The sequence below is a fragment of the Apaloderma vittatum genome, unplaced genomic scaffold (genome assembly GCF_000703405.1).
Source record: "Apaloderma vittatum isolate BGI_N311 unplaced genomic scaffold, ASM70340v1 scaffold19030, whole genome shotgun sequence".
In the NCBI taxonomy this organism is placed as follows: domain Eukaryota; kingdom Metazoa; phylum Chordata; class Aves; order Trogoniformes; family Trogonidae; genus Apaloderma; species Apaloderma vittatum.
Genome location: NW_009696426.1, coordinates 21,570 through 45,511, shown reverse-complemented (window position 1 = coordinate 45,511; position 23,942 = coordinate 21,570). Strand labels below are relative to the sequence as shown.

At 38.4% G+C, this 23,942-nt stretch overlaps 1 protein-coding gene across 1 annotated transcript; it reads left to right on the top strand.

Moving 5' to 3' along the window:
* Positions 1 to 504: 504 nt before the first annotated feature.
* FAM208A (family with sequence similarity 208, member A) lies at positions 505 to 22,138 on the top strand. Its single transcript, XM_009874842.1, has 21 exons — positions 505 to 591; positions 1,434 to 1,506; positions 2,275 to 2,366; positions 2,714 to 2,872; positions 3,425 to 3,552; positions 4,201 to 4,232; positions 4,950 to 5,055; positions 5,504 to 5,607; positions 5,723 to 5,826; positions 6,059 to 6,131; positions 6,266 to 6,344; positions 7,981 to 8,684; positions 9,903 to 10,345; positions 12,739 to 12,883; positions 16,708 to 17,648; positions 18,478 to 18,600; positions 19,155 to 19,314; positions 19,991 to 20,099; positions 20,273 to 20,451; positions 20,538 to 20,699; positions 21,351 to 22,138. The coding sequence occupies exons 1-21, from the start codon at positions 574 to 576 to the stop codon at positions 21,911 to 21,913; spliced, it is 4,497 nt and encodes a 1,498-aa protein (XP_009873144.1). The 5' UTR covers positions 505 to 573; the 3' UTR covers positions 21,914 to 22,138.
* The last annotated feature ends 1,804 nt before the right edge of the window (positions 22,139 to 23,942 follow it).

Genomic DNA, 23,942 nt, shown 5'->3' with positions numbered 1-23,942 from the left:
TTTTTTTTTGGCTTTTTTTTTGCCTCCCCTGATACGTGATTCATAGCTACAGCTAAGGAGTATTGCAGCTCAGGAAAAGCACCTCAGAAGCAGTGAGGTGCAACTGCAAAAGTGCATGCACGATGTAAGAAATAACGGTCTGTCTCCTAAAAAGGGAAAAAGGCTTATTTCTGGCATTTCAAAGATGATACGGGGAGCATTGAGCCGGATGCTTCTAAATAGTTAAGCTACAAAATAACACGGAAACATTGCTGCACAGGTTTGTTTGAAGAGTGGCTTTTCCTTAGACAAACAAATCTTTGGGCAGATTGAGCCAATGATATTTCCCACAGGTACAATGTTTCTCAAATTTCATTTTAGCATACTATAGTCTCATTCAAATTATCTTCTGCTTATTTTGGTGCACTTGGATCTGCTAACATGTGAGGACTTAAAACATTGACACTTGAATGTGACAGCAGTCTGTCTGCATATTCTAAGAACTTTTTGTAATAATAGTTTACAGAGAAACGTAGAGAGCTGAAATTTGATGGTCGCCTAGAAAAAGAGCTTTATGAAAGCTACGCGTTTCTGATGGTTGATCGATCTCGGGTAAGAAAACAACTGTGTATAAAATGCTTGCTCTTATTTTTCAATTAGAAATTTTAGTTTGGTTTTTTTTTTAAACTGAGTGTTTTTATTGATACACTTATTAATCTTTAAGTTATTTTAAAAAAGTTCAGTGCTGGAAGGTGTAGCAGGTAGGAGGGATATGATACTTTGTCGTCATTCATATTCTTTTTTTCTCTGCTATTTAAGGTGCTATATTTACATGTCTCTATAAACTATCTTCTCCGGTTTAGGCTCTGTTTTATAAATAAAAGGATAGATTTTCCGGATGGCATGTGAGTTTTTATTGGTTTTGTTTTTTGGGTTTTTATCAATTGAAAAGGAATGTTGTGTGGTTTTGCATCAAGAAGTTACATTAAGGAGAAGGTAACCTGTGATGACTAGAAAATGGACCTTATCTTCTCTGTCTCTTCTTTGATCATATGTTTTTAGTGAAAGTGATGAAAAGGGAATTTCTTAATTACTTAATTAACTACTTAATTTCTTAATTACTTTATTTCTTAAGCATTGAACCATTTGGCATGTTTACTTTTGCTTTGTGTGTTTAATGTACAGGGAGGCTGGTTGGTAAAGATCTGTGTGAGTCTGTGTAACCACTTGCTAGCGAGTGACTTGCATGGTTGAACAGTTTAGATAGCAATTGAAGTTGGTCTTACCTCTGGGGGGCTTTTGTTCATAAGGGGTTTTTGGGATTTGTTTTTGGTTTGGCTTTGGGGTTTTTCTTAGCTCAATCAAAATTCTGAAATTATTGTTTTTCGCTGTTTGTAATGTTCATATTCTGGCTTTCCTGATAGACTTGCCTAAAAATTGTCTGTTCTCTTCAGATCCAAAGCATATGTGAAAAGGGACTGCAGGTGGGCCACTCCAAAATAACAATTCTTGGCAGCCCTTCCATGGGTAACTATCTTTTGGTTATATGTGCTAATGTTATTCAGTATGAGTGGGCAGAGAATGGGATGCAGTCGTATAAACTTTCAGTCCTTTTCCTGTCATTCACTGCAGAAACATCGCAGCCAGGTGTTTTTAGCAAAGTAAATTGACATCAGAACATTATTTCATAACTCTGTTTTTCACTAGTTCATTTAAATTACTTTCTCAAAGGGAGGAACTTATTCACATTTTAGCTTAAGTCAAACCAGTGTCTTCCCACTAAAACCGGGAAGCCAGAGCTCCAGTGCCGGTCTATGGCCGTGTGCCTCTCTCTGTACGTACATGCAGGTGTGTTCAGAAATACCCGATGGAGATGGGAGCTCAGCTCAGTACCGAGGTAGGTAGAGCTGAAGTTCTTGAATCCACAGATCCAAGAAGAGCCCAGATAAATTTGAGACTTGGAAGTGTCACAAGGTGTTAAGAGACAGGAAAGTGTGAGCTGCAAAGTTCCTTCTGCAAAGCCTTTTAAATAGAAAAGAAATAATTTTGTTGTCCTCTGTACCAGTAACATGATGCGAAGGTGACAATATGAATGTTGAAAGCAGAACAGATGTGAGGAGGAGAGAACATATATGCTCCTTATATGAGCATATATATACGGTGTGTATATATATACACCATATATATATTGGTATACGTTGAGCTTTAATACCATGTAATGCTTCTTAAACTTGCAATAATGTTTTAACATTCAGCATAACATTGTGGTTTTGTTTTTTTTAATACTTCTCTCAGGTGTATACATCTCCAGGTATGCTGATTTGTTGCAGCCTAATCCTCTAGAAGCTGGAGCAACTGGAGATGTGATTGTTTTTAAAGTAATAAAGGTAAATTTATAGTGCTTATTCTTGAAGGATTATATTGCTCACTGATAAAACAAAGTTCATTTCAACTTAATGAACTTCCATTTACACAATTACGGGCTTATAGAGAAACTAGAACATTAGCAGGTTTAAAATCTGATATTGACGTTGAGCTTAAATAAAGCATGATAGATTTTTATGAAAGACAAAAATGTCTTTTTTCTTTGAAAGTATGAAAGTAATGTACTTCTATAAATGGCTTTTTAATTGGCCTGTGTTCATTTTTCTGCTCTTACCTCCTTTGGTGCTTGAAGCAATTTGACAGTTTCCAGGAAAAAGCTAATGCTTACAGTTCTTCTGCTTTATTACAGGGAAAAATGAAAAGCATATATGACCACATCGGTATGAAAGCAATGGAATCAACAGTAAAGAGTGCGTTAGATCCAACACCAAAGCACGAGTGTCATGTTTCAAAGAATGCAAATAAAGTAACATCCTTGTTGGCTTATCGAGCCTACGAACTTACTCAGGTAAAGGAAAGTTGAGCATGCATTAGCTTTTTATTATTTAAGAACATTATCAACAGAACTTCTGAAATGATGGAGATAAAATTACTGAAGGTATAGTGAATACTGAGCAGGTCCTGTAAAGCTGCAGTCTGGCATATGTGTAGCAGTTGCCCACACGTGCCTGTATTAGAAATTACCGAACAGCGCATCATCCTATTTGCCTTGCTTATAGCTGCACCTGATGGAGATCTCCTTCAGGTGAGGGTGTAGGGGGAACAGGAAATAGCCAGGGCTGGACTGGAATGTTGGCCAGAGAGGGAGGAGAGGAGGTAGTATCTGGAGTTTAAAGAGTAAAGTAGAACTGGCCAGTGGGCATTAAGTGAGGCTCCTAAAAGGGAAAATAGTGGCTAGGAATGAACAGCATTTTGCATTGGGGGTTTGGGTTTTTTTCCCTGTTTGTTTTTTCTTTCTTTTGTTTCACTTTCGGTGAAGAAAGGTCACGGATATTGGTATATTTGCAGAATACGATTTACCAGACTTTTAATTTACCATTGTGTTAACTTCTTTTTCTAGTACTATTTCTATGAATATGGCTTTGATGAAATAAGACGAAGACCAAGACATGTTTGTCCTTACGCTGTTGTTTCATTTATTTATAAAGATGAAATGGCACAAGTACCAAAATTCTTGCCCCCGTCGAGGTAAGCTAAGAATTGAGTTTTGGGAAGACAGCAGGCGGCATGAAGAGTTCGTAGCTCTTGGCGGCAGCTTAGAATTGATTTAGAAAAACAATGCTGAAATGAATGGACATGTCACAGGGACTTAACATAATAAATGCTTTGAATGCAAAGCACGAGGTGGCAAAATTAGTTTTGAGCAGCAGGCTGGCCCCTGCCGGAAGCAGTTCTGCTCCTCTTTTCACCTACCTGCCTTCTGCCTAGGTGGAAGCCATATAGGGTAGGCTCTTTTTGCCTAACTGAGGAAATCCAATGACATAAAAATGTTTACAGCATGATTCTCCTTGGTATTCTAAAGAAAATATTCTGTATGCTTTGTCACTCACCTTTTCACTGGTGTCGCCTTACTTGTGGAGAGTTGATTACAGCTAAAGTAGGATACCTGTGCTGGCAGGAAGGCATCCAGATGTGGGAACTGTACTGTGTAGCGCTAAAATTAGTTACCAAGATATTTAAAATAGCACAAGATGCTGCAGCGTCAGTAGCTTGAGGTTAGAGAGTGAATTATCAGTGTTGCTATTTCATTAGACTAATAAAGTGTCATTAATGTAAAATTTAGTAGCCAGAAATTTGTACCAACCTAGTCATTCTGTCTCTTTTTCTTTTTGTTAGATCAAACAGCTTTAACACAGATAGAAGTACAGGTAAGAATTAATTGATACATATTGCTTTTATAGTATAAACAGGGAAGGTTTTGGACTTTTTTTTGCCCTGTGTTATTTTTCTTTGTCTTTAACAATTATAGTTACGCTGCCTGCGTACCTGAGTATTGTCCTGTACGATAAAGTCAGTAGTATGCAATCTGCTGATTACAGGCATCTCTTCCTGATACTGGGTGATCGAACAGACGCTTTAATGTGTATCATCTTTTGCCAGAACAAACCAGAATTCAACAATATCAAGTCTTTTTTTCCCCATCCTTTTCTGCTTATGGCATAGTAAGACCTTACCTTCTGTTCCTGAATCTCCTGTTCAATGGCACTTGAAATAATATGATCATCTGTCCTGCTTTTCTTTTGAACCTCATTCAAGCAAAACATGTATGAAAGAGGTTGACAGTTAAGGGGAGGAGAGGGGATATCATTGCACAGGTGGCGGCTTCAAGGGCGTGCTGGTATAGACAGGGACAGGTAACATGGCAACCTCCTTTGCTCAGAGCAGATCCAAACAAGATAGGATTGTAAACACCTTTTCTGTTACCTTTTAACTTACTATTTAACTTGTTATTGTCTGGTCTGCCATTACTACAAATTTTTCCTAAAGTGCTTTTGGAGATTAAGTAGCCTTTTTTCTGCCATTTCCTTTCAGTCCCACCTAGCAAGTGGTTTCACTTTAATCTGTCTTTCTCCGTCTTAATTTAGACAGATCTAACTATACGTTATGGAGGGGACAGCTTTGGAATAAAGGCAAACTTCTGTGCCATGTTTCCTTAAAGTCAGCAGCACGTCCTTTCCTTCCATGCAAGCTGTGAGTATTACCATTTACAGAATCACAGAATATTTTTAAAATAGTGCTGTGTTAAAACTCTTGCTAGTAGCAACTGGTGAATTTTGGGTATATTCGGATCAAAATCTAAAATATACATTGATTAGACTCTTTGAGTATGTCAGAGTAGCCTCTCGAGTTGTGCATGTCCAGAGTTGCTTTTTGTTCGTGCACTTGTTTGTTTTGTTACTGGTGTGGGTTTTTTGTTTGCTTGGGTTTTTTTGCCTTTGAAGTGAAACACACTCCTTTGCTGGAGTAAACACCTTTGGCTCACGCAGTAGTCCAAGGAACTTATTTTTAAGAGCATGTATTTAAAAAATCTTATTTGGTCAATTAGAGTAAGACTTTATTTCTCTATTTCATCTCATGTGAGGGAAAAAGAGGTCTCTTTTTTTTTCTTTTTTTTTTTTCCTCCACCCTTCATCTACAGTCCTGAGAAGCTTGAGGTTGAAAAAGTTGTGAGCATTGATCAATTGAAGAAAAAAATTACACCAGCATTGTTCTATAAAGAAACTTACCTAGGAGCAAAAGAAGGTAAGTAATTTTAGCTTTTTTTTTTTCTTTATTCCAGAATTTTGTAAGTGTTCTGAATTACAATTTTGTTTCTTTTTTTTTCTTACCTTCTCTTTCTACCCTTGTACCATGTCAGTGTTGAAGAACGGTATGTACTGTAGCCTTTATGAAGTTGTGGAGAAGACTCGTTCTGGTAGTCACTTGGAGGGTTTACTTCAAAAACTAGAGAAGGAGAAACTTGTAAGTGCAACAGATATGGCTATTCCTGTTTTTTAATGTTACTAACTGGTAGTTGAGGTGTACTGCAAGGCCTGTGATCTTGCTGGAATTCCATAGCCGGTGTATGCATCAGTGTTGTATCAGGGCACTTCTACCCATGATGGAATTTAGCTTACAGACATGTAAGAGTATTCATAATGAGCAAATATCTTGGATTGTTTGAAATGGGATACTTTTTTTTGCTTACCAACAGGTTCTTGTAAAGCCACTTCTGGACAGAGGGTTTCTTTTTCTTCTTTCACCTTGGCAAATGATGTCCCCTTACGGTATGCATACTCTGGGTTCTTCAGTTTGGAGTTGGTTTTAGTTTTGTGGTTTTCTAGGGGGATGGGTTTTGAGTACCAGATTGTCTTTTGAGACATCTGGTCTTCTCAGCTGTTCTTATGTTCTTGTATTCTAGACCACCAAACTGGACGGCCCCGCATGCTACATGCATTGTTTCTGTTTCCAGAACCTAGAGGTGTAACAAGCTCAAGTAAGTTTGCTCACCACTGAGAATGTTGTGTATGCACTTACTCAAATATGGTTTCTATTCAGCTGAAGACATTGTAGTGTTGTAGCCTGTCAGTGTAAACTTGGTGTAACAGTTTGCATTAGTTATGGTCATGATTACAGTGTTGGGAAAAAGTGCTTATTTCATCACAAAAGTAGTGATCACACTGCATGTTTTAGGTTAGTTTGTTAGTATTTTAAAAAGTAAAACTTTTTCCTTAAGTTACTTGGTTGTATATTCTGGTGGAACAGAGCATCAATATTCCAAGAGATCTATGCATTAGTAAAAACATCGCACTTCAGAGGTTTGAGGGCTTTCTTTAACTGTGAAAACGTTAGGGACAAAACATATGAAACTCTTTAACATGGCTGTAATTTTTATTCTTTTTTGCGTTTGGGATACACATCAAAAACTGATTAAATGAGCAAAGAACATATTGATAGAACCAGGTAATAAAAGATGAATGTAAGGACTTGACTTCAGTAGAACTTCCATGATTAGGGGTGAGACGTTAATCCCTTGCAATTGAAGCTTGCAGTAAGTAGCACTAGCAGCAGGGTGCAGTCGTTTTGGCCTGCTGTGAATAGGAGTGGTATTAGCAAAACACAGCACCTTCCAGGCATTTCATTTCTGCAAAGAAATTCTTAAGTCTTGGCAGCTTCCTAGATTCTTATCTCTATATTTCTTTATTAATAATCCCTTTACATTTTTCTTATTTGAGTAATAATTGTGAAAATCCAAGCAGTTATAGATTGGGTAAGAGGAGACTGGGTATAAGGTGACATTGTAAGTGTCTGTCTTCCAGTTCCTTAAAAATACTGCAGTTCTTGCTCTGTGCCATTTTGAAGACTTGTATGTTCTGATTTCGGTCAGACACAAGGTTAATCACTGATTTGAGTCTTCAGGGTGCTTAATTGGTTGAATGGAGAAAAATTTCAGTCTGTGATGGGGAAGAGTGTGAATACATAAATAAAATTTAAAAAGGATATAACTAAGTTTCCTTGAGCTGCTGTTTCAAGGATGTGGTAAAAGTATCTATAGCTTCCCAGGACAGGGAAATCCTGCTCTTAGCACACTCTCCTATTGCGTCTCCTTGATTTAGCGAGTTGTATTGCTTTGTGAAGGAATGGAAAAACCTGTATAGGTTTCTGCTGGGTTGCTAAGCTGAATCATTTTATAAGGGTCCAGTGAGCTTAGAAGCAGCAGAAGGAATGCATCGGGACTGCACAGGAAGGAGAAATGCTTCCTCCGCTTTTTTCAAGGAGTTTTTAGGTTGCAGCTTAGTAAACTTCAGTAAGCCTTTGAAGTGTCTGCCTCCTGGGAGGGTCAGAAAAGTGGAAATTATATGTGTATCTAGGATACAGGTTACTACAAAGCTATGAAAATGAGCAATTCATCATGACTATGAGTAGATTGGCTTTTAAGTAGGCTTTAAAGCTGGTTAATTCACACAAAAACAATGACCTTCTCAGTTTTTGGGTTATTTCTCCACAGTCCTTCCAAACTATGTTTCACCAAATATTTGTAATACAGAATATTGCTAACTAGTCATCGTTTATTGATAGCTTTATGATTTGATTGTAATTGTGAATTCCCTTTTCTCCTATGGCAGCACAAAAAAGTGTTCCGTTTGGAACACAGAAAAATTCAACTACCATGGTTTTGCACGAAAATCAGGAAATCATTCCAGAATTCACAAAGTTTATTCAGTCTCTACATTTTGCTTTAATCCAGTCTCGTAAAGACGCTACTGCAGATTTCAATGCTGTTGTGGAAAAGTATATAAATGAGTATTTGAAAAGATGCTATAGTGGCTCTGGAAAACATAGAGAATTTGTATTATATCGGTATGCATCACGGTTGGATGACAAAAAATTTCTTTATGCTGCTCCAAAAAATAAATCTCATATTGACAGCTCCTTGCAAAACTATATTTTTGGTTGTGAGGCATATCAACTACCTGTTTCTAGAGCTAAGGAATTGATGGAGGGAAATCGGAAACCCCAGCAGTTCAGTCCCATCTCAGATTATGAAGCCATAGAAGACTCTGATTTTGCCAACGCAAAAAGTGGGAAAAGAATCCGTGCAAAATACGAAGCCACTGCTGCCAAGCAGAAACTGCCTCATTCTGGAGATTATGATCCTGACAGACTCAAAGAACTTATTAATCTAATCCAGTGTAGGAAAAAAAATGTAGGTGGAGATTCTGATTCTGAAGACCTTAGAAATAAAAGCGGTCTGAAAAGGAAGCTGGAAAAACAGTCTGAAAATTTGCGGAAATACTTAAAAATGAGTGAACCTTCAGAGAATAGTTATCAGTATGAAGGTAAGAAAGTCTTTGTTTGGAGTTCCTCTGTAAACATTGTAATTCAAAGCATATTTAACATTTAATCTTTACAGGTTCAATATTTATTGCATTCTGTGGATATCTTAATGCATGGTCGTTCATTTAAACATTGGTCTGAGATCTGGCAATGGAGATCAAGTTTTATTTTTATGCAGATTGCCTCTTTCTTGGAGACAGTTTAACAGGACTTGACCTGAAAGCTGCTTTTGTTCCGCCTCTTTGCAGAGAAGGCGGACTTCCAGAGGTGACTTTGCTCTGGAACCGTCCAAAGAGTTTCTAATACACAGTACTAAGCAGCCTTGGTATTATCATGCCTTTTGCAGAATTTAGGTATTGCTGTAATCCTGTGTGGCTCCAGTGCCCTGTATAATACCTGATAAATTTAGATCAAAGTGGGGAAGTAAACTTGAAAGCATGAACGTGGTTGTTGAAATAGGCACTAACGTGTGTAGCGGGACAAAGGAAGCGATCCAATAGCATTAAGATTGAATTATTCTTTACATGAAATAATCTATATCCAAACCTCACATAGTTATCTTGATACTGCCAATTATCTGACCTGCCAAAAAAACCCCTTTCATTTCTGTTTCTCTGACCCTTTTCTGACTCCTTCAGAAGGAGGAAAATTTGGGAGAAGGGTGGCACAAAGAAGAGGGGAATTTACATCAAGCACCAGCCATTCTCATGTGCACAAAGTGCTTTGGAAGATGAAATGGCTGATTTGGGGAATAAGTTTCCTTTCTGAGAGGCACAAAACATAAGATAACTTATGGCATTAAGTGTTAAGATACTTACCGCCTTCTGGAGCAACAGTGGACAGATGGACAAAAGTAAATATCTTGCTCAAACTAATCTTTTTGTCTCAACAAGCGATGGAGAATTCTACAAGGTTTCCATAAAATACATAAATCATAGCATGTGATTTCTATTAAAACATAAAATAGTGTGGTATTGAGTGACCTGAAAAATGGTAATTGTTTATCTGAGGGAGACTGTTTGCTTTAGAAACTGCCCTTTTATCAACATCTATCTGTTTAAATTTTTGTTAAGAAAACAAATTCATGTGTACTGTACGAATTGATGCTAAAGAGTGAGACTGTGGGTATGTGGCAGGTGTTTGGGGAGGGTTGTCTGGGTTTGCTTTTATTTGAAAACTTAGTAATGAATTACTTTTCCCCTCCTCCCCCTACTCTAAAGGGGGCAGAACCTCGGATTCGTCGCACTGTGTTTTCCCAGTTAACACTGGTCTTGGTGGACACGATACTGACCTGAGGCAGCAAGATGTTCCTGACCCCGCTGTTAGTGACACACAAGGCCTCATTAAACTGCTTTTAGATACACTAGCTAGTGCAGGACACGTGGATTCATCGTTGGCACAGTCTGTAAATCAAGCTTTAGGATTAAGCACTGATGAAATTGAAGAGGATATGAGACAAAAATATGAATATGAATCCATTCCAGCACAGGACAAAGATGATCATGAGCTTCCTAATACTGCTCAAGCTGAAAATGTTAACTTTAAGGACCCACAGAGCCCAGTGATACTGGAAACAGATGCGGCGTGCTTACCTTACCCTGTTGATGTTGATCTACGGCTTTCAGCTAATGGAGCAAGCCTTGAACACACGCTGCATTTAAAAGTAAGTGAAACTGCCGTGTAGGTAGAAGCTGATAATGACTGTACTGTTTTCATAAATATTACGAGACTGAAGGAAAAAAGTTCTGTTTTTTTATATAGCACTGACTTTTCTGTTTGTTAGAGCATATATAAAAATTTTGTTAACTGTAAGATGGTTCTATGTATGCTTCTGGTTCTTTGTCTGCTATTCCTGTACTAAAATTATAATTAAGAATACCTGAATGACAGAAAGCAGCCATAGTCAGTCTTCCTCACTAGCTTTACAATAAATATCATATGCAGCTACTCCAGCAGTAGACAGCAAAACTTCGGTCACTCTTGCTGACTGTGGTATACGAGGGTGTTTTTTCATGTTTGCTGAGACCAAAGCTGTGCAGTTGTCTTCTATCTCTTGTAGAAAAAAGATGCTCTTTTCTGGTTCTCACTTTGGTTATGGTGGTGGCCTTTTTTAGCAATCTGAAGTTGTTGTGTGGAGTGAGTGTTGTTAATGTAACAGCTTGCTTACTGCCCTTCGTCTTCCTCCTGCTTTGGGGGAGGTTGTTGGTCTGGTTAGGGCATTGAGGTTTGTTGAACCTGAAGCATGGTAAGGAGAGCTTTGAGAGTTCCTCACCATCATTGCTGCCTAGCTGTTACTCTTCCCAGAAGTAGGTTGTGAGGCCATAGTTTCTGTTCCATGTGAGCCCTCTCTCCGCAGTGGTTGCATGGCAGGCGGTTAATGATTGTGTTCTACTTAGGCTTTAACCTTATAGACCTGATAAGTGTTTTGGATGTCACAACTTGTCACGATTATGAAATTCCATCTCGGGCATGGAAACGAGCCTCTTTTTTGACTAGGCTCCTCCCAGACCTAAGTTGAAACAATTTCTTTCAAAGCTTCTGCACCCAGAATCTTTCCTGTTCTTCCCCAAATGCAAACCAAAAATAAATATATCAGTTGCAGGCTGCGTAATTTGAAGACTTTTTTCAGCCTGTCGTTTTCTTGTCATAAGCAAGGAAGTGAAAGAAGTCAAATTGCAGTCTGTATTTGATCTGTAGAGTTTGGTCAGGTATCTTAAACAAGAATGTTAATCCACAGATGATCAATAGTTACTGTAGAGAAGCAGAATGAGAGCTGTTTCCTTTTAATGATAGCTTTCTCTATCATCTTGTTAGAACAAATTGGCAAAACTAGTCTGATTGTGTTCAGGAACTAAATATGCTTTTATGGGTTCTGAACTGTTACCTTAAAAGCAAACAAAAACACCAATGGCAATAGCTGACTGTTTCTGTGCCTTAATGACCTTTTCAAGTGGCAGTACCTCAGGCTTAATACAGTGATTGTTACCACTTTACAATCATCAGGCATCCTTTTGCTCTTGTTGTAGTTACTGCTCCAGTTCTGGGAATCAGTCTTGGTTCAGCCTCTTCAAAGTGTATTCTCCCTCTGTCTTAATAGTAGCAGGTGTTTTATAGGGCAGGAAAATGCCCCTCGCTTGCGTGCACAAGTGATAGGCCTGCAGCCCTCACCTTTGGTCTTGTACTGTGGAAAAGATGATGGGCCTCTTTTTGTCTCTCTGGCAGCATCAGAATGAGCAAGTGCTAAGAAACGCCTGAAATGAGCTACAGATATTAAGGATGGTTGGGGAATTGGCTGCATTGGATTTTAGTGGCAGCAGTTGAAAAATTCCAAGGACTTAAATGCATGCCTAGCTCTGTGTGCCTTCGTAGTGCAGTGGTGTGTACATATTCCGTGCATGGTTTTCAGAACAGCACATAACTGGCAGAACACTCACTGAAGAACGCTCTCGTGCTTCAGGTTTGTGTGCCCCGGCTGCTTGCACAGTCACGTTGCTCTACAGAGTGGTTGTTCTATGATCTCTGTTACTGGTACTTCAACATGAAGTCCAGTTTCTAAGTTAGGGAGTTTGTCCTGCCTGTAATCTCTGTGCTGTTCTGCTTCTAACCATCTGGAATGTGACATGAAAGTGGATAGTTCAAGGGCTTAATACTAGTTGCAGGCAGTTCTTCAGTAATGCCAACATCTCAGGGTTTTAGTCAGCTATCAAGACAACAGCCTGAAAAAGGCTGAGAAGACAGCTTGCTGGCTTTTTTCTGCCCTCTTTTCCTCTTTTCCTACCTGCCCCACCCAGCTTCTGTACTCTAAGGCACGTGCTCAGGACTGCCTGGTTTACATAGTGATAGACAATCAGCAAAGACATCTGTCTCAGAAACTATCAACCAGGTAGATTAAATATGTAAGTACCTCATGTAAGCATTTCCAAGTTTGACTTCATTGAAGGCAAAATATGGTGGTGATCTCAGGTATGTTGTTACTGTCAGCTGTCCAGAATGTAAAAGCTTAGTAGCTACTAAAAAAAAAAAAGGTTTGAACTGATAATTTGTATTGTTTTTTAGGAAGCAAGCACTGGAAGTATAAGTAGTTTTGAAGATTACAATGCCTGTCCTAGTACACCTATAGAACATGTTTATCGCAGGCAACATTCCAACTCAAATAATATAGGAGAAGTTGGAATGCACTGGAAACTTATTCCAATTACAGGTAAGATGGGCTTAACTCTTATGTTGCCACAAATAGTGAATGAAAAGATGTTCTAAAGGTTTGTATCTTTCATAGATCCCATTTTTGGGTCACTTGTTGGTACATGAGCATATATATATGTAGGCTATGCAGGTGTTTCTGATATTTGGTTAATACAGAAATCTGCTGGATGAAAACATACTGATGGAGAGTACTGACAATTCAGAAATGTGTATGCTTGAGTATTTATGTGGTGAGGTACATAACTTTAGAATTCTGTGTTTGAACTTGCTAGGTTCTGCTAAAAGATTGGGTGGGTGGATAATTGCAACTAGTAATCCAGAAAGCTAATGAAAAATGTGTCCTTATAGTAAGTCATCTACTTCTTATTGCATCAAGCTCTTCTAGTGGAAGTGCTTCTTTGAAGTCTTTGTCCTTATCTAAACATTTAAATCTTAAATCTTACAGAAGAAGCTTCTTGTTCCACTTCTCAATGAGTCAGCAGTGTCTACTCTTGGGAGAGTATAAAAGTGTGGATTTGAAGGATGGGAAAACTGGGCTGTAGGAATAGTCTAGAGCTCTAAGTTGAAGGCCACAAGTCAAGTCTTACGACTAAATCAAGGCAGAATTTAACTGCATTCCCTTGGGTCAAAGGAATGCTGGAATCTGTCTCTTAGACACTTCTGCTACCTATCTAGTTCAGCAGCTCTTTTTTGTTTTCGTGGCTGAGAAGGGAGGTTTCCCTTCACAGTGTTGACTGGCCTTTCAACAAAATGATGGGGTAACTGGGTAATGTTTTCTGTGCTTTTTTTAAGGGCCAAACATCAAAAATCGGTTTATTTTGCTAAGTTATGGAGTATGGAGACTGTGAAGTTTGGATAGGATGTTATTTTACTCCTGGAGGAAATGGCCACTGTGCATATAATAGATGAGGATATGGTTGCTGAGATAACTTGTTAAGTGGATGATTAAGCATCTGAAAACGGTAATTCATTATAGATGCTGGATGTGTGAGTTCATGCAAAGGTTTGTCAATTGATACAAAAGGAGCACAAATTTTACTAGAAAAAAATTTCTCTGAAGTCTTCTAGAGATGAAAAAAAACTTGCCCTGAGCATCACTGGATTTCTTGAGATCCTGTGAGGTCAGTTCTTTGTATTAACTCCTGCTGCAGTAAGTATTGATGAGCTCTGCAGTAGGATGGTGTAAAAGGTGCTATATAAATAGGAAGAGGGGCTGGAAGAGTTCAAGAGGATCATTATAAAAACAGGAGGATAAGCATGTGAGAAGAGTGGCTGGGGCAGTTTGCATATGTCATTATGGCCTGAACTACTGAGCAGCTCTTCTTCTCAGTGGGTATTGAATTTCCATCATAAAATTAGATTAGTAATATGATGTTCAGCAAGTGGACTCATTTTACTGAAGTACATCAAGAAGGCTGTAGAGAGTCAGAAGAGCCTTCAGTGTTTTGGGCTACTGGCACTCAATTTTCAACGGGCATATCTTCCTGCATAGTATCTTCTAGAGGGCTTTGAATTTTTATTCTAGGAAATTAAGATCAATGCAGTAATACAATTTAAAGGAAGCTTTGTTCTCTTCTGAAACTGATCGCTTTCCAAATCTCATGGCTTCTCCATGTCTCATTTTTATAGCAAGGTAGCTGCAAGAACAGAATTTAGGGAACATCAATCTTTCTTTTTCATCTCTGCGCAATTGCAGGAAGGCAAATTAGCAGTCTCTTGTATTTTCGTTTTAAACAAAAATGTGTTTTGCTTTTGATACAGGTAAAAAAGTAACTTGTTGTAGTTGGTGATTTGAGGAAGGGGGAGGTCGTCTTGCTTCTTCCGTGATGGCATCAGAAAGTGTTGGGGGAGATACTTGTTCATAAGCCCTCAGCTCATCTGGACTACTTCTGTATCATGTTATTGTTCATTTCTTCATCTTTACATAATCTAAAGTTAGGACATTGGTAAGCAAACCCGAGTCTTATTTTTGAAAGCTAACTTGGGCACACGTGTGTTTTAACACATCCATCCTCACTCACTTCTGGTCTGAATTTGAGACTCTCTGGCTTTAGACATAAGGCACAAAAATAGTGTTTGTTCTTGCCTATTCTTTCTGGTCTTGTAAGGGAAGATTAATGCATTAATAAACATTCTTAAGTGATGGCTTTTGATGACATTCATCTTGGATATGAAAGAACAATGTTACAGGCTTTCTTGGGCAGGTGGTGTTTGAATTTCTGATTCCAAAATCTACTCAAGCATCCTCTTTCTGGAGTCACTGTAGAAGGACCTTTCTTAAGCAGCGAAAAATTCTAATCTGCAGGGGTGACTACTGCAGCGGCTCTTAAATAGCTGGTCTAAGACTGTGTTCAGGCAGTTCTCTTTTTTGCTTTGACATACCCAGCTACAAGATATTACCAATGAAGGGTATTTTTGAAATCATAAATCTTACTTGAATAGTTGTCAAAGTGTTTTATTTAGGTGTTTCTCCTTGTTCATGCATATGTTTCTTCTGAAGACTTGTGACCCAAAGGTGTACGTCTATGAAGGATGATGCTTTCAGAGAATCATTTAAATAAGAATAACTTTAAACACTTAAAAAAATAATAATCCTGGTTTTACGTGTTAGAAAATATTTTGGATTTCATATTCAGCAGTACATCTTTCTGTTTAAATTCTGCTTAATATTTTTAAAAAAAAAACTTTTAAAAAACAAAGACTTTTGGTTTTTGAAACAAAGCTGCTTTCTTCCTGGAAAACTTCAAATAATCTTTGAATAATAACCTGATTAGTTCTTAATCATATATATTTTAAAGCCTTTTTTCATAATATAATTGTTACAGAAACTTTGGGGGGTTGCATACAGGAGAGCTATAGGAAAAAACCTCCATTGCTAAAAATTGGTATGCAACTGATTAGCTGTTTTAAAATGTAGTAAGTTCTAAAAATAGCCTCAAATTTTAAGCCACTGTATAGCTTTTACTATTTGTTATTGGTGCTGTTCCAGAAATCAGGTTTTCTGCTTGCAACTGTATTAGTTTTAACAATAATACAACACTTAAGAAAAAAGCAAAACAAAAGCGCAAGAAACCCAAACAAAAAACCTAAAACAAAACCAACCAAATCCAACTCCTTCGAAGTGTTTATGGCAGAGATAGATACTGAAATACCCGTATGTGCCTGAAATGTCTGTGTGTATATACACACATAACATTAATTGCCATAAATGTAAAGTGTTACATTTGGTTTAAAAACAAGAAACCCCTCAGTTTCGACTGTGGATTGTGTGAGGTTTGGATTATGAGAGGCTTTCAGCACTCCTTGCAGCATAACTGATTCTATGTATGAACAAGCAAAAATCCACTTCCTTTTTCAATTGCAAGATCAGAACGCAGCTTGTAGTTTGTGGTCTAGCTCAACAAGGTAGTGTGTGGCTAAACCAAGCCTTTTGAAAATCTGAGGATTATAAACTGGAAGCAAATAAAAATACTTGAGTAATTTGTCACCCTGCTTGATTTCTAATGTGATTTTCTATTTTTTTGTAATTCAGGACATTCCTGTAGTGTTTAATCAGATGTTATCTCTGGAATATTACTTGTGTTCTGCTTTTTTGAGCAAACTTTGACTTTATTGTTCTGCTATCTTAAGAACTGTTAAAATTTTCTGTGCTTCTCTACCTCATCAGACATTAACGCTTGAGTCCTTTGGATTTAGGATGATTGGGCGGAGGGGGAGGCATAACGGTAATGCTGTTTTAAAACTGTGTTTTGGAGGTTTTACTGTATCAGTTGTATATGACTTTCAAACGTGAGCTGATAATGCTTAACTCTTCCTATATAGGTCTGAAATCACCAGAAGAACCACTGGTGTATTTACCACCAAAGGATGCCTTTCCTAATGACCCCCGGGTAATAAGTAGACAGAGAAGTTCTGATTATCAGTTTCCGTACTCTCCATTTTCAGACACACAAAAGGGGACAGCAGAAGATGGACTTTATACAAGACAAGTCGAGAAACTTGAAGATCAGTGTGGGCTAGCAGATCTCCCTTTTACAACCAAGCATTCCATTAGTGCAGTAATAGAGACTATACTATTAGAAGAATATAATCTCTTTGCAAGAAAGATTCAAGAAATTTTGCACCAAAAGAATATTGCTTATGTTAGTGGTATGTCCACACCAGTCTTCTCTGCCCGAGAGAGGATAATGAGACTTTCCGAACACTTATGCTTACAGGCATCAGAGGTTTCTGTCCAAGAATATGTAGAGTCACTGAGTGAAAAGTTTAGTGTTATTTTGTCGTCTTCGTGCATTAGGCATACGCCACCTATTTATTCCAGTCCTGAATCGGCGGAAGCGGTTAGTAACGCCGCCCTGAATCCTCCACCCGACACGTTGCCTGTTTGCCGGGACTCCGACACAGCGCTGTTACCAGAGCAGTTGTGTAATAACGTGACGGAAGATCTGGATTCTAATGAGCAGCATTTGTCAAGCGTCCCTGCAGTGAAGGAGGAAATGGATGATGCGTGTGCTAAACCAGAGGATGTGCTGCCAGCTGATCAGACCTGTGCCAGTGCTGATCTGATGGAGCCACCAGACAAGACACAGAAATGCACAGAGAACTTAAACATTTCGACCCAACCAGCCTTTTCTGATTTTATAAGCCAGTTAAAACCTGAACAATTCAACAGTTTGGTCAAAATTATTAAAGATATACAGAAAAACACTGTGAAATTTTATATTCATGAAGAGGAGGAAAGTGTTCTCTGCAAAGAAATCAAGGTAAATATGTTCCAGTTCAACCTCTCTGTAGTGTTAACATAGAGTGCCTTTCAAATCAGAATGTATAAAACTGGACTTGCAAATACAAGGTGGTCTGAAATTTGTTTCAAAAAATGTTGAATTGTGGAAGCGAACTGTGAAAATAGGCTGTCCTGTCCCATTTCTCGTTTGAGCTTCTGAGGCAGTCTTGCTTATATTTAGCTTTTACATGTCTCTTTTGGAAAGCGGAACAGGCTGTAGTTTGGTTCTTTCTGAAGATACTATGGGGGGGTGGCCTTTACAGAAAAATGCTAACAATGGCAAAAATGTGACAGCTTCCCATTTTAGAAAGAATATGTGAGAAGCTGATGTGTGTGGTTTGGGCTGACTTTTTTTTTTTTCCCCTTCCAGTTCATAGTACAGGTAACTTGGAGTTCTTCTATATTTAACTGTTTAAGATGAAAGTTCAAAGTGATGTGTTGCCTGATCTAGTTGAGAGGTGTCCCTGCCCATGACAGGGAGGTTGGATTAAATGATCTCTCCCTTCCAGCCTAGGCCAGTCTATGATTCTATGAAATGACAAAAACTTCTGGCTTTACTTGAAAATTCTTGTAGTTTTGATATTGTGAGTTGGCCATTTCTATGGGATTCTGTAAGAATGACTGACTCGCTGAAGCAGCCTATTTCTCTGTTGCTACATCCTTCCACGTGATGTATCGAAAAGACAAGGAAACCAGTGCCTCTGAGATTCGAGTGGAAAACTTAGTTGATGTCATCATCATGTGGGGATTGTTTTGGCCAAACTACGTATTAACTTTCTCTTCACAATCTTCTCTTTCTGTGGTTTTAGGAATATCTTACAAAGTTAGGTAATACAGAGTCCCACCCAGAACAGTTCCTTAAAAGAAGAGCTGCTTTAGATAAACTGTTGATAATCATCCAAAACGAGGACATCGCCAACCTCATCCACAAGGTATTTCACCTGAGTAGATGTGTATGCAGGTAAGCCTTGGTAAAGCATCGTGAGAGAAGCTCACGTGGAGCAAGGCTGCTTTTTTGAGTGACGCCCTGTGCTCAGCTGCTGTTTCAAGAAACAAAATTGATTGTGGTAAATACCTAGTCTTGTTCCATCATAAACCTGTCACTTCCTCCCCCTCCACATACGTGCCCATGCATGTTTATTCGTAGTAGCTGTCGAGTGGCAGAGAGGCCTGAGCGGTTCTGCTGCTGGTTCTGAGGTGCTGTGAGGGCAAGGGAAGGTGGCTGTCGTGTGACCTCCGGGGTTCCTCACAGCTGCGGTTTATGAACTGGTGCTGGACAGTCAGATCATTCCCAGCACCCAACTTCCTTTGTCGCCTTCCTGTAACGTGTTTGAGAGAGCACCTCCCAAGGCAAGAGAAAAAATATTCTTTGAAAATGAGTTTTGAAGTTTGATATTTGGTATTAGTAAGTAGGAAAGTTATGTATTTCTTTTTTTATTTGTATGATCTCTGGTATGCATCTCTGATTTGTAACACTTTTAAACAGATACCTGGCTTAGTAACTTTGAAGAGGCTTTCTTGTGTCAGCTTTGCCGGTGTCGATAGCTTGGACGACGTGAAAAATCACACTTACAATGAGCTGTTTGTGTCAGGTGGTTTTGTTGTGTCAGATGAATCTGTGCTTAATCCAGAGTCCATTACTACAGGTAAGTGTGATGCTTTCTGAAGCTTTAAAACACACAAAACAGAAGCCTAACATTTACATTTCAGTATATGAGAGATGCTGTATTTGTTGCATTGAACAATCAAGTCTTGCAATTTTCAAGTCTTCTAAAAACTTGGGGTTTTTTTGAGATCTTTCAACTAATGTCGTGTCTTTCTTACCTCACTGCCCTTTTTGGAGAACATGTTTCTGGGGAGCACGTGAACTCGGAGATCTTTTTGAGTTCGTGTTAGATTGTGTAATTACGTATATGGAACCTTGTATTCCTTACTACTCCATCCACAAATATGCTAAAAAAATACTGAAAAACTGTTTTTCCCCCCACTTTACTGGAAATTGAATAGTTAATGAAGTTTTTAAAATAAGTTTTAAAAAAACCATATTTTAGCAAGGCAAACCACATAAGCCTGAATTGAGCACTTACTGAATTCAGCAGCTGTCACTGTGAGGCATCTGACCTACAAAAAAAGCAGCTCAGTTTTAGCACACTGTTGTTGGCTAATCTGCCAGGAAGAAAACCTGAAGTACCAGGATAATGTTAGTAGTTGTGTAACTATACTTGGATGAAAACATATAGGAGCTTTATGTATATATTGAAGCAGTATTTTCAGTTTGCATATAGCACAAAATTTAACTTTTATTCAACATCTCCATAACAGATAAATTAAAACAGTTCTTAAAGTTTCTGGAGGATCTCAATACCCCGGATGGGAAATGGCAGTGGAAAGTCCACTGCAAAATACAAAAAAAGCTGAAAGAGCTGGGGAGGTAAGTAGTGTTCTTCAAATACCAGTTGTTAAAATGTTGCAGCTTTAATGATGCTCTCCAAAACACAGTTAAATAGAATTTACTCTTACGTTTGTCTTTGCCTCAATTTTAATATTTAGATTTACCTTAAATCAAGCATCTTTTTAATACTGCCCTTTATTCCCCAATTGCAGAATGAATGCTAATGCCCTGAGTCTGCTGACCCTCTTGAACACGTATCAAAAGAAGCACTTGGTTGAGATTCTGTCTTACCATCACTGTGATTCTCAAACCCGAAATGCTCCAGAATTAGACTGTCTCATCAGGCTTCAGGCTCAAAACATACAACAGAGACACATTGTCTTCTTAACAGGTACACCCCAAATCTATGAATACTTCTCTCCCCCCTTTGATAATAGGTGCTAAATATTACTACTAAATCTCCTTTTATGTGTTTAGAGAAGAATCTCAAGACCCTTTCAGATTACATTGATAATGGAATAGTGGTGGCTACTGTTGATGACTTTATGCAAAATTTTAAAAGTCTCGTTGGGTATCACAACTCAGTTACTGAAGAGAACAGCCTCCCTCCCTCAGATGCTGCTCACAAGAGACAATCAGGTAAAGACGCTTATACTTTCTTTACCCAGTTAGATGTGTGGGGTGGAGGTCCTTGAGAGATCGTGCCTTTACTCTTGTAAAGGAACGCTACAGATGGCAAGGAAAACCCAACTCTCAAGCTGCTTTTTGTATATTAAATGATGGGGGCCAAGCAGCTGGGCTGGAGCACCAAAGGAGATCTTAAGGACAGAACTACAGCCTAAGGCGGTGTTCAGGAGAGTAGGCGTATGCCCCAGTGGTGTAACTGCCGGTTCGCGGGAGAAGGGTAAACTTAGTGATAGCTTCTAGAAACCATAAGGACAGGACTGAGATGTCAGTAATTGTACTCCTTGAATTGTCTGATCAAATACTCACCTACTGTGTAACTTTAGATGCTGTTTTGACATTAACCCCTTTGGAGCTGGGAGTTGGGGTTTCCCAACACTAAACATGAAACCAATGCGCAGAAGCTTTTAGCATCGGAATAACTGGACACTCACACAGGGGGTTAAGTGTGTATGTTGAGTAAGTGAACAAGAGTGGCGGAAGACCAAGACTTAAATGATATTGGACTTACAGACCCGAGGCATAACACTCTGTGAGTAGCGTATAGCTTTTCTAACCAAAGCTTGTATTTCAGTAGAATAGGACTTTCTCTCTTTTTTAATGTAGTTCTTGTAGAAAACGATGAAAAGGATGAGGAGGACATGTCTCTGGATTCAGGGGATGAAACATCACAAATAGAAATCTGCAGTGATGCCTCTAAGTATGATACTCACTTGGAAGCTTTGCACACAGAGGCCAAGGGCTCACATGGAGCAGATGCAAAAGCAAGCTGCTTATCAGTTACAGAGTTATCTCCTGAAGCACAAATTGGCTTGATGGAAAAGACTTCTAAAACTGGCTTGGAAGAGATACAGCCCATTCCTCCAGTTTCTACAGCATGCTCTGCTGAAGGAGAAAAACACAACTCTGTTGACCAAGCTCCTTTCAGTAACTTCCAAGTTTACGGTAGCCAATTAAACATGTCCCATCAGTTCAGTCACTTTAATGTACTCACTCATCAGACTTTTCTGGGAGCAACATACCCCATTTCTTCCGCAAGTCAAAACCAAGAAGGGGGCAATTATTTTCTATCTGCGTACAGTCAGAGCATGGTTACAGAAAAGTCATCGTTGCCTGGTGGCTGGGATATAAATTGTGATTCTTCCAGGCCATATTCAAACCAGAAATAAACTCCTAAGTCTTTTTCTAAGTTGCAGTGGACTTTTCTGTTTCTAAATGGTGGATTAACAATTTCTATTTTATTCTGGAACAAAAATGTTTCTTGTCTTTATCTCAAATGTTTTCTTGTCTTATTTAAATCCTGACGGCCTGTACCTGTTAGAAGCATCTGAAAATTGAAATAAATATATATTTTTTAACATTTACTGTACTTGAATTATCTTGTTTGTTGGCACTTTTAAGTTTCTACATTTGTATTTGACCTGTACCTGGGCTTCAGTTTGAGGTCTGTTTTAATGTAAAACTGAATGTTTGCCTAAAATATGTGAAACAGTAAGATGTTTTTTTAAATGTAAGAGTATCCAAATCACTCTTCTTTACATAAGTATCAAAACTTCTGTATTTATTTGACATTGGACACAAATTTTGTACAAATGTTTTTACATAACTATAAAGCAGTGTAGTTATTTTCATGATTATATACTGGATTTTGGCTAAATACCTCAATTAGAGTAACCAATGGTGCAGTTCCATTACAAAAATTAAATAAACTCTTAATGCACAAGGGACTTGCTAACATATTGCATTGTCTGTGGTTTTTATATTGTTTTCAAATTATGTGGGAAATATACCCGAACTTTATTTCATGACTAGCAATTATCTTTGCGTCTAATGTTGATACCTGGCACCACAGAGTGCTCTTGCAACTTTTATCTTGCCACTGCAATTACTGTAATGAGAGAAGAGCAAACCTGGCTTTAATGACTGTGGTCATTCAATTTGCATTAGAAGAACCTCAATCCTCTTGCATTTTGGCATAATGATTACTGAAGCTTCTTTTTTTTTTTTCTCTTTTTTTTAAATAGAATTTTACCTGTTTCTTAATCTAGTCCTTTTTAATTTCACATCTCCTGAGTTATAAACGTACTTTTCCTCAGTGATTTGTTCTTAATTGGCTCATTTTGTACAGCAGCTGTGGCACCTCAAGACTGCCCTCGTTACCACTCTGCTGGTTCTGCAGTGCCTTGTACAGTTCCTGCTCACGTCTTCAAGGTGTCTAAACAGAGGTTTGGGGGTTTTTCCCCTCCTTCTAATTTGACTTTAATGCGTTTATGTAGGATGTGCAGTTTAGTACCAGATGATGGTGTTTGAAACTACATAACTCTAAACTCTTACAAAATGAGTTGCAACACATCTTATTAGTCAAAAAAGGGTAGCTTTTAAAAAACAATCACCTTGAATAGATTTTGTGAAGAACTAACTGTTCTAGCACCTAGTCCACCAAGTGACGATTCTCATCTCCTGCCTGACTCGGCACACGCAGGAGAGGACGCCTTGATTCCCTTAGCTACTGCTGTGAGAGACCTTCACACTCACATTATGTCTGACAACAGCTGCTGCTGGGCGGAGTCTCCTTTTGGAGGTTCTGTGCCACTGCTCATGTTGTATCACAGAACAACTCACACATTCCGGCTGTGCATCTTCTGCAGAGATCTAGAAGAGAAGCGGTGTTACCCCAGCTTAGCCTACCTTGTGAATACTAAACAAATCAAACTGCAGTAAACATTGAAATCTGACTAGAAGCATTGCATGCTGATCTGTTCAGACCTCGTTTATAAGAAAACTTCTCGGAGTTTAGGCATAGCCTATTTTAATATCCTGGTTTAACTGAGTAGGGGAAAAAAGTTGATGGTTGGTACTTACGTGGTCGTAACAGCTCAGAGTACTTGAGTTATTATGCATTGTCTAAGTCTAAATACTTAGTTAAGTAAAAGCAGTTTTAAAGAGTTAAAAAAACCAACAAAGTCTACCCAAGCCATTCAGAGTCCATTTTAAGATTTTTTATTTATCAAAATGCATATAGAATTCTAAAAAAAGAAACCAATATTTTTATTCTATGATTTAGTGGTTTATATTAAATGGACCTTGTCTTCAGGTAGTATGAAGACCATTCTAAACAGATACACCATTACTAGTTTAGTGTAACTTCAATATGAAAAGGAACAAAACCCTGGAATCTATCAAAATCCACATAATTTA

Coding starts and splice junctions, on each gene's coding strand:
- FAM208A (XM_009874842.1), top strand. Junction 2,873..3,424: donor GAGCCTACGAACTTACTCAG/GTAAAGGAAAGT, acceptor TTCTTTTTCTAG/TACTATTTCTATGAATATGG. Junction 3,553..4,200: donor AAATTCTTGCCCCCGTCGAG/GTAAGCTAAGAA, acceptor TCTTTTTGTTAG/ATCAAACAGCTTTAACACAG.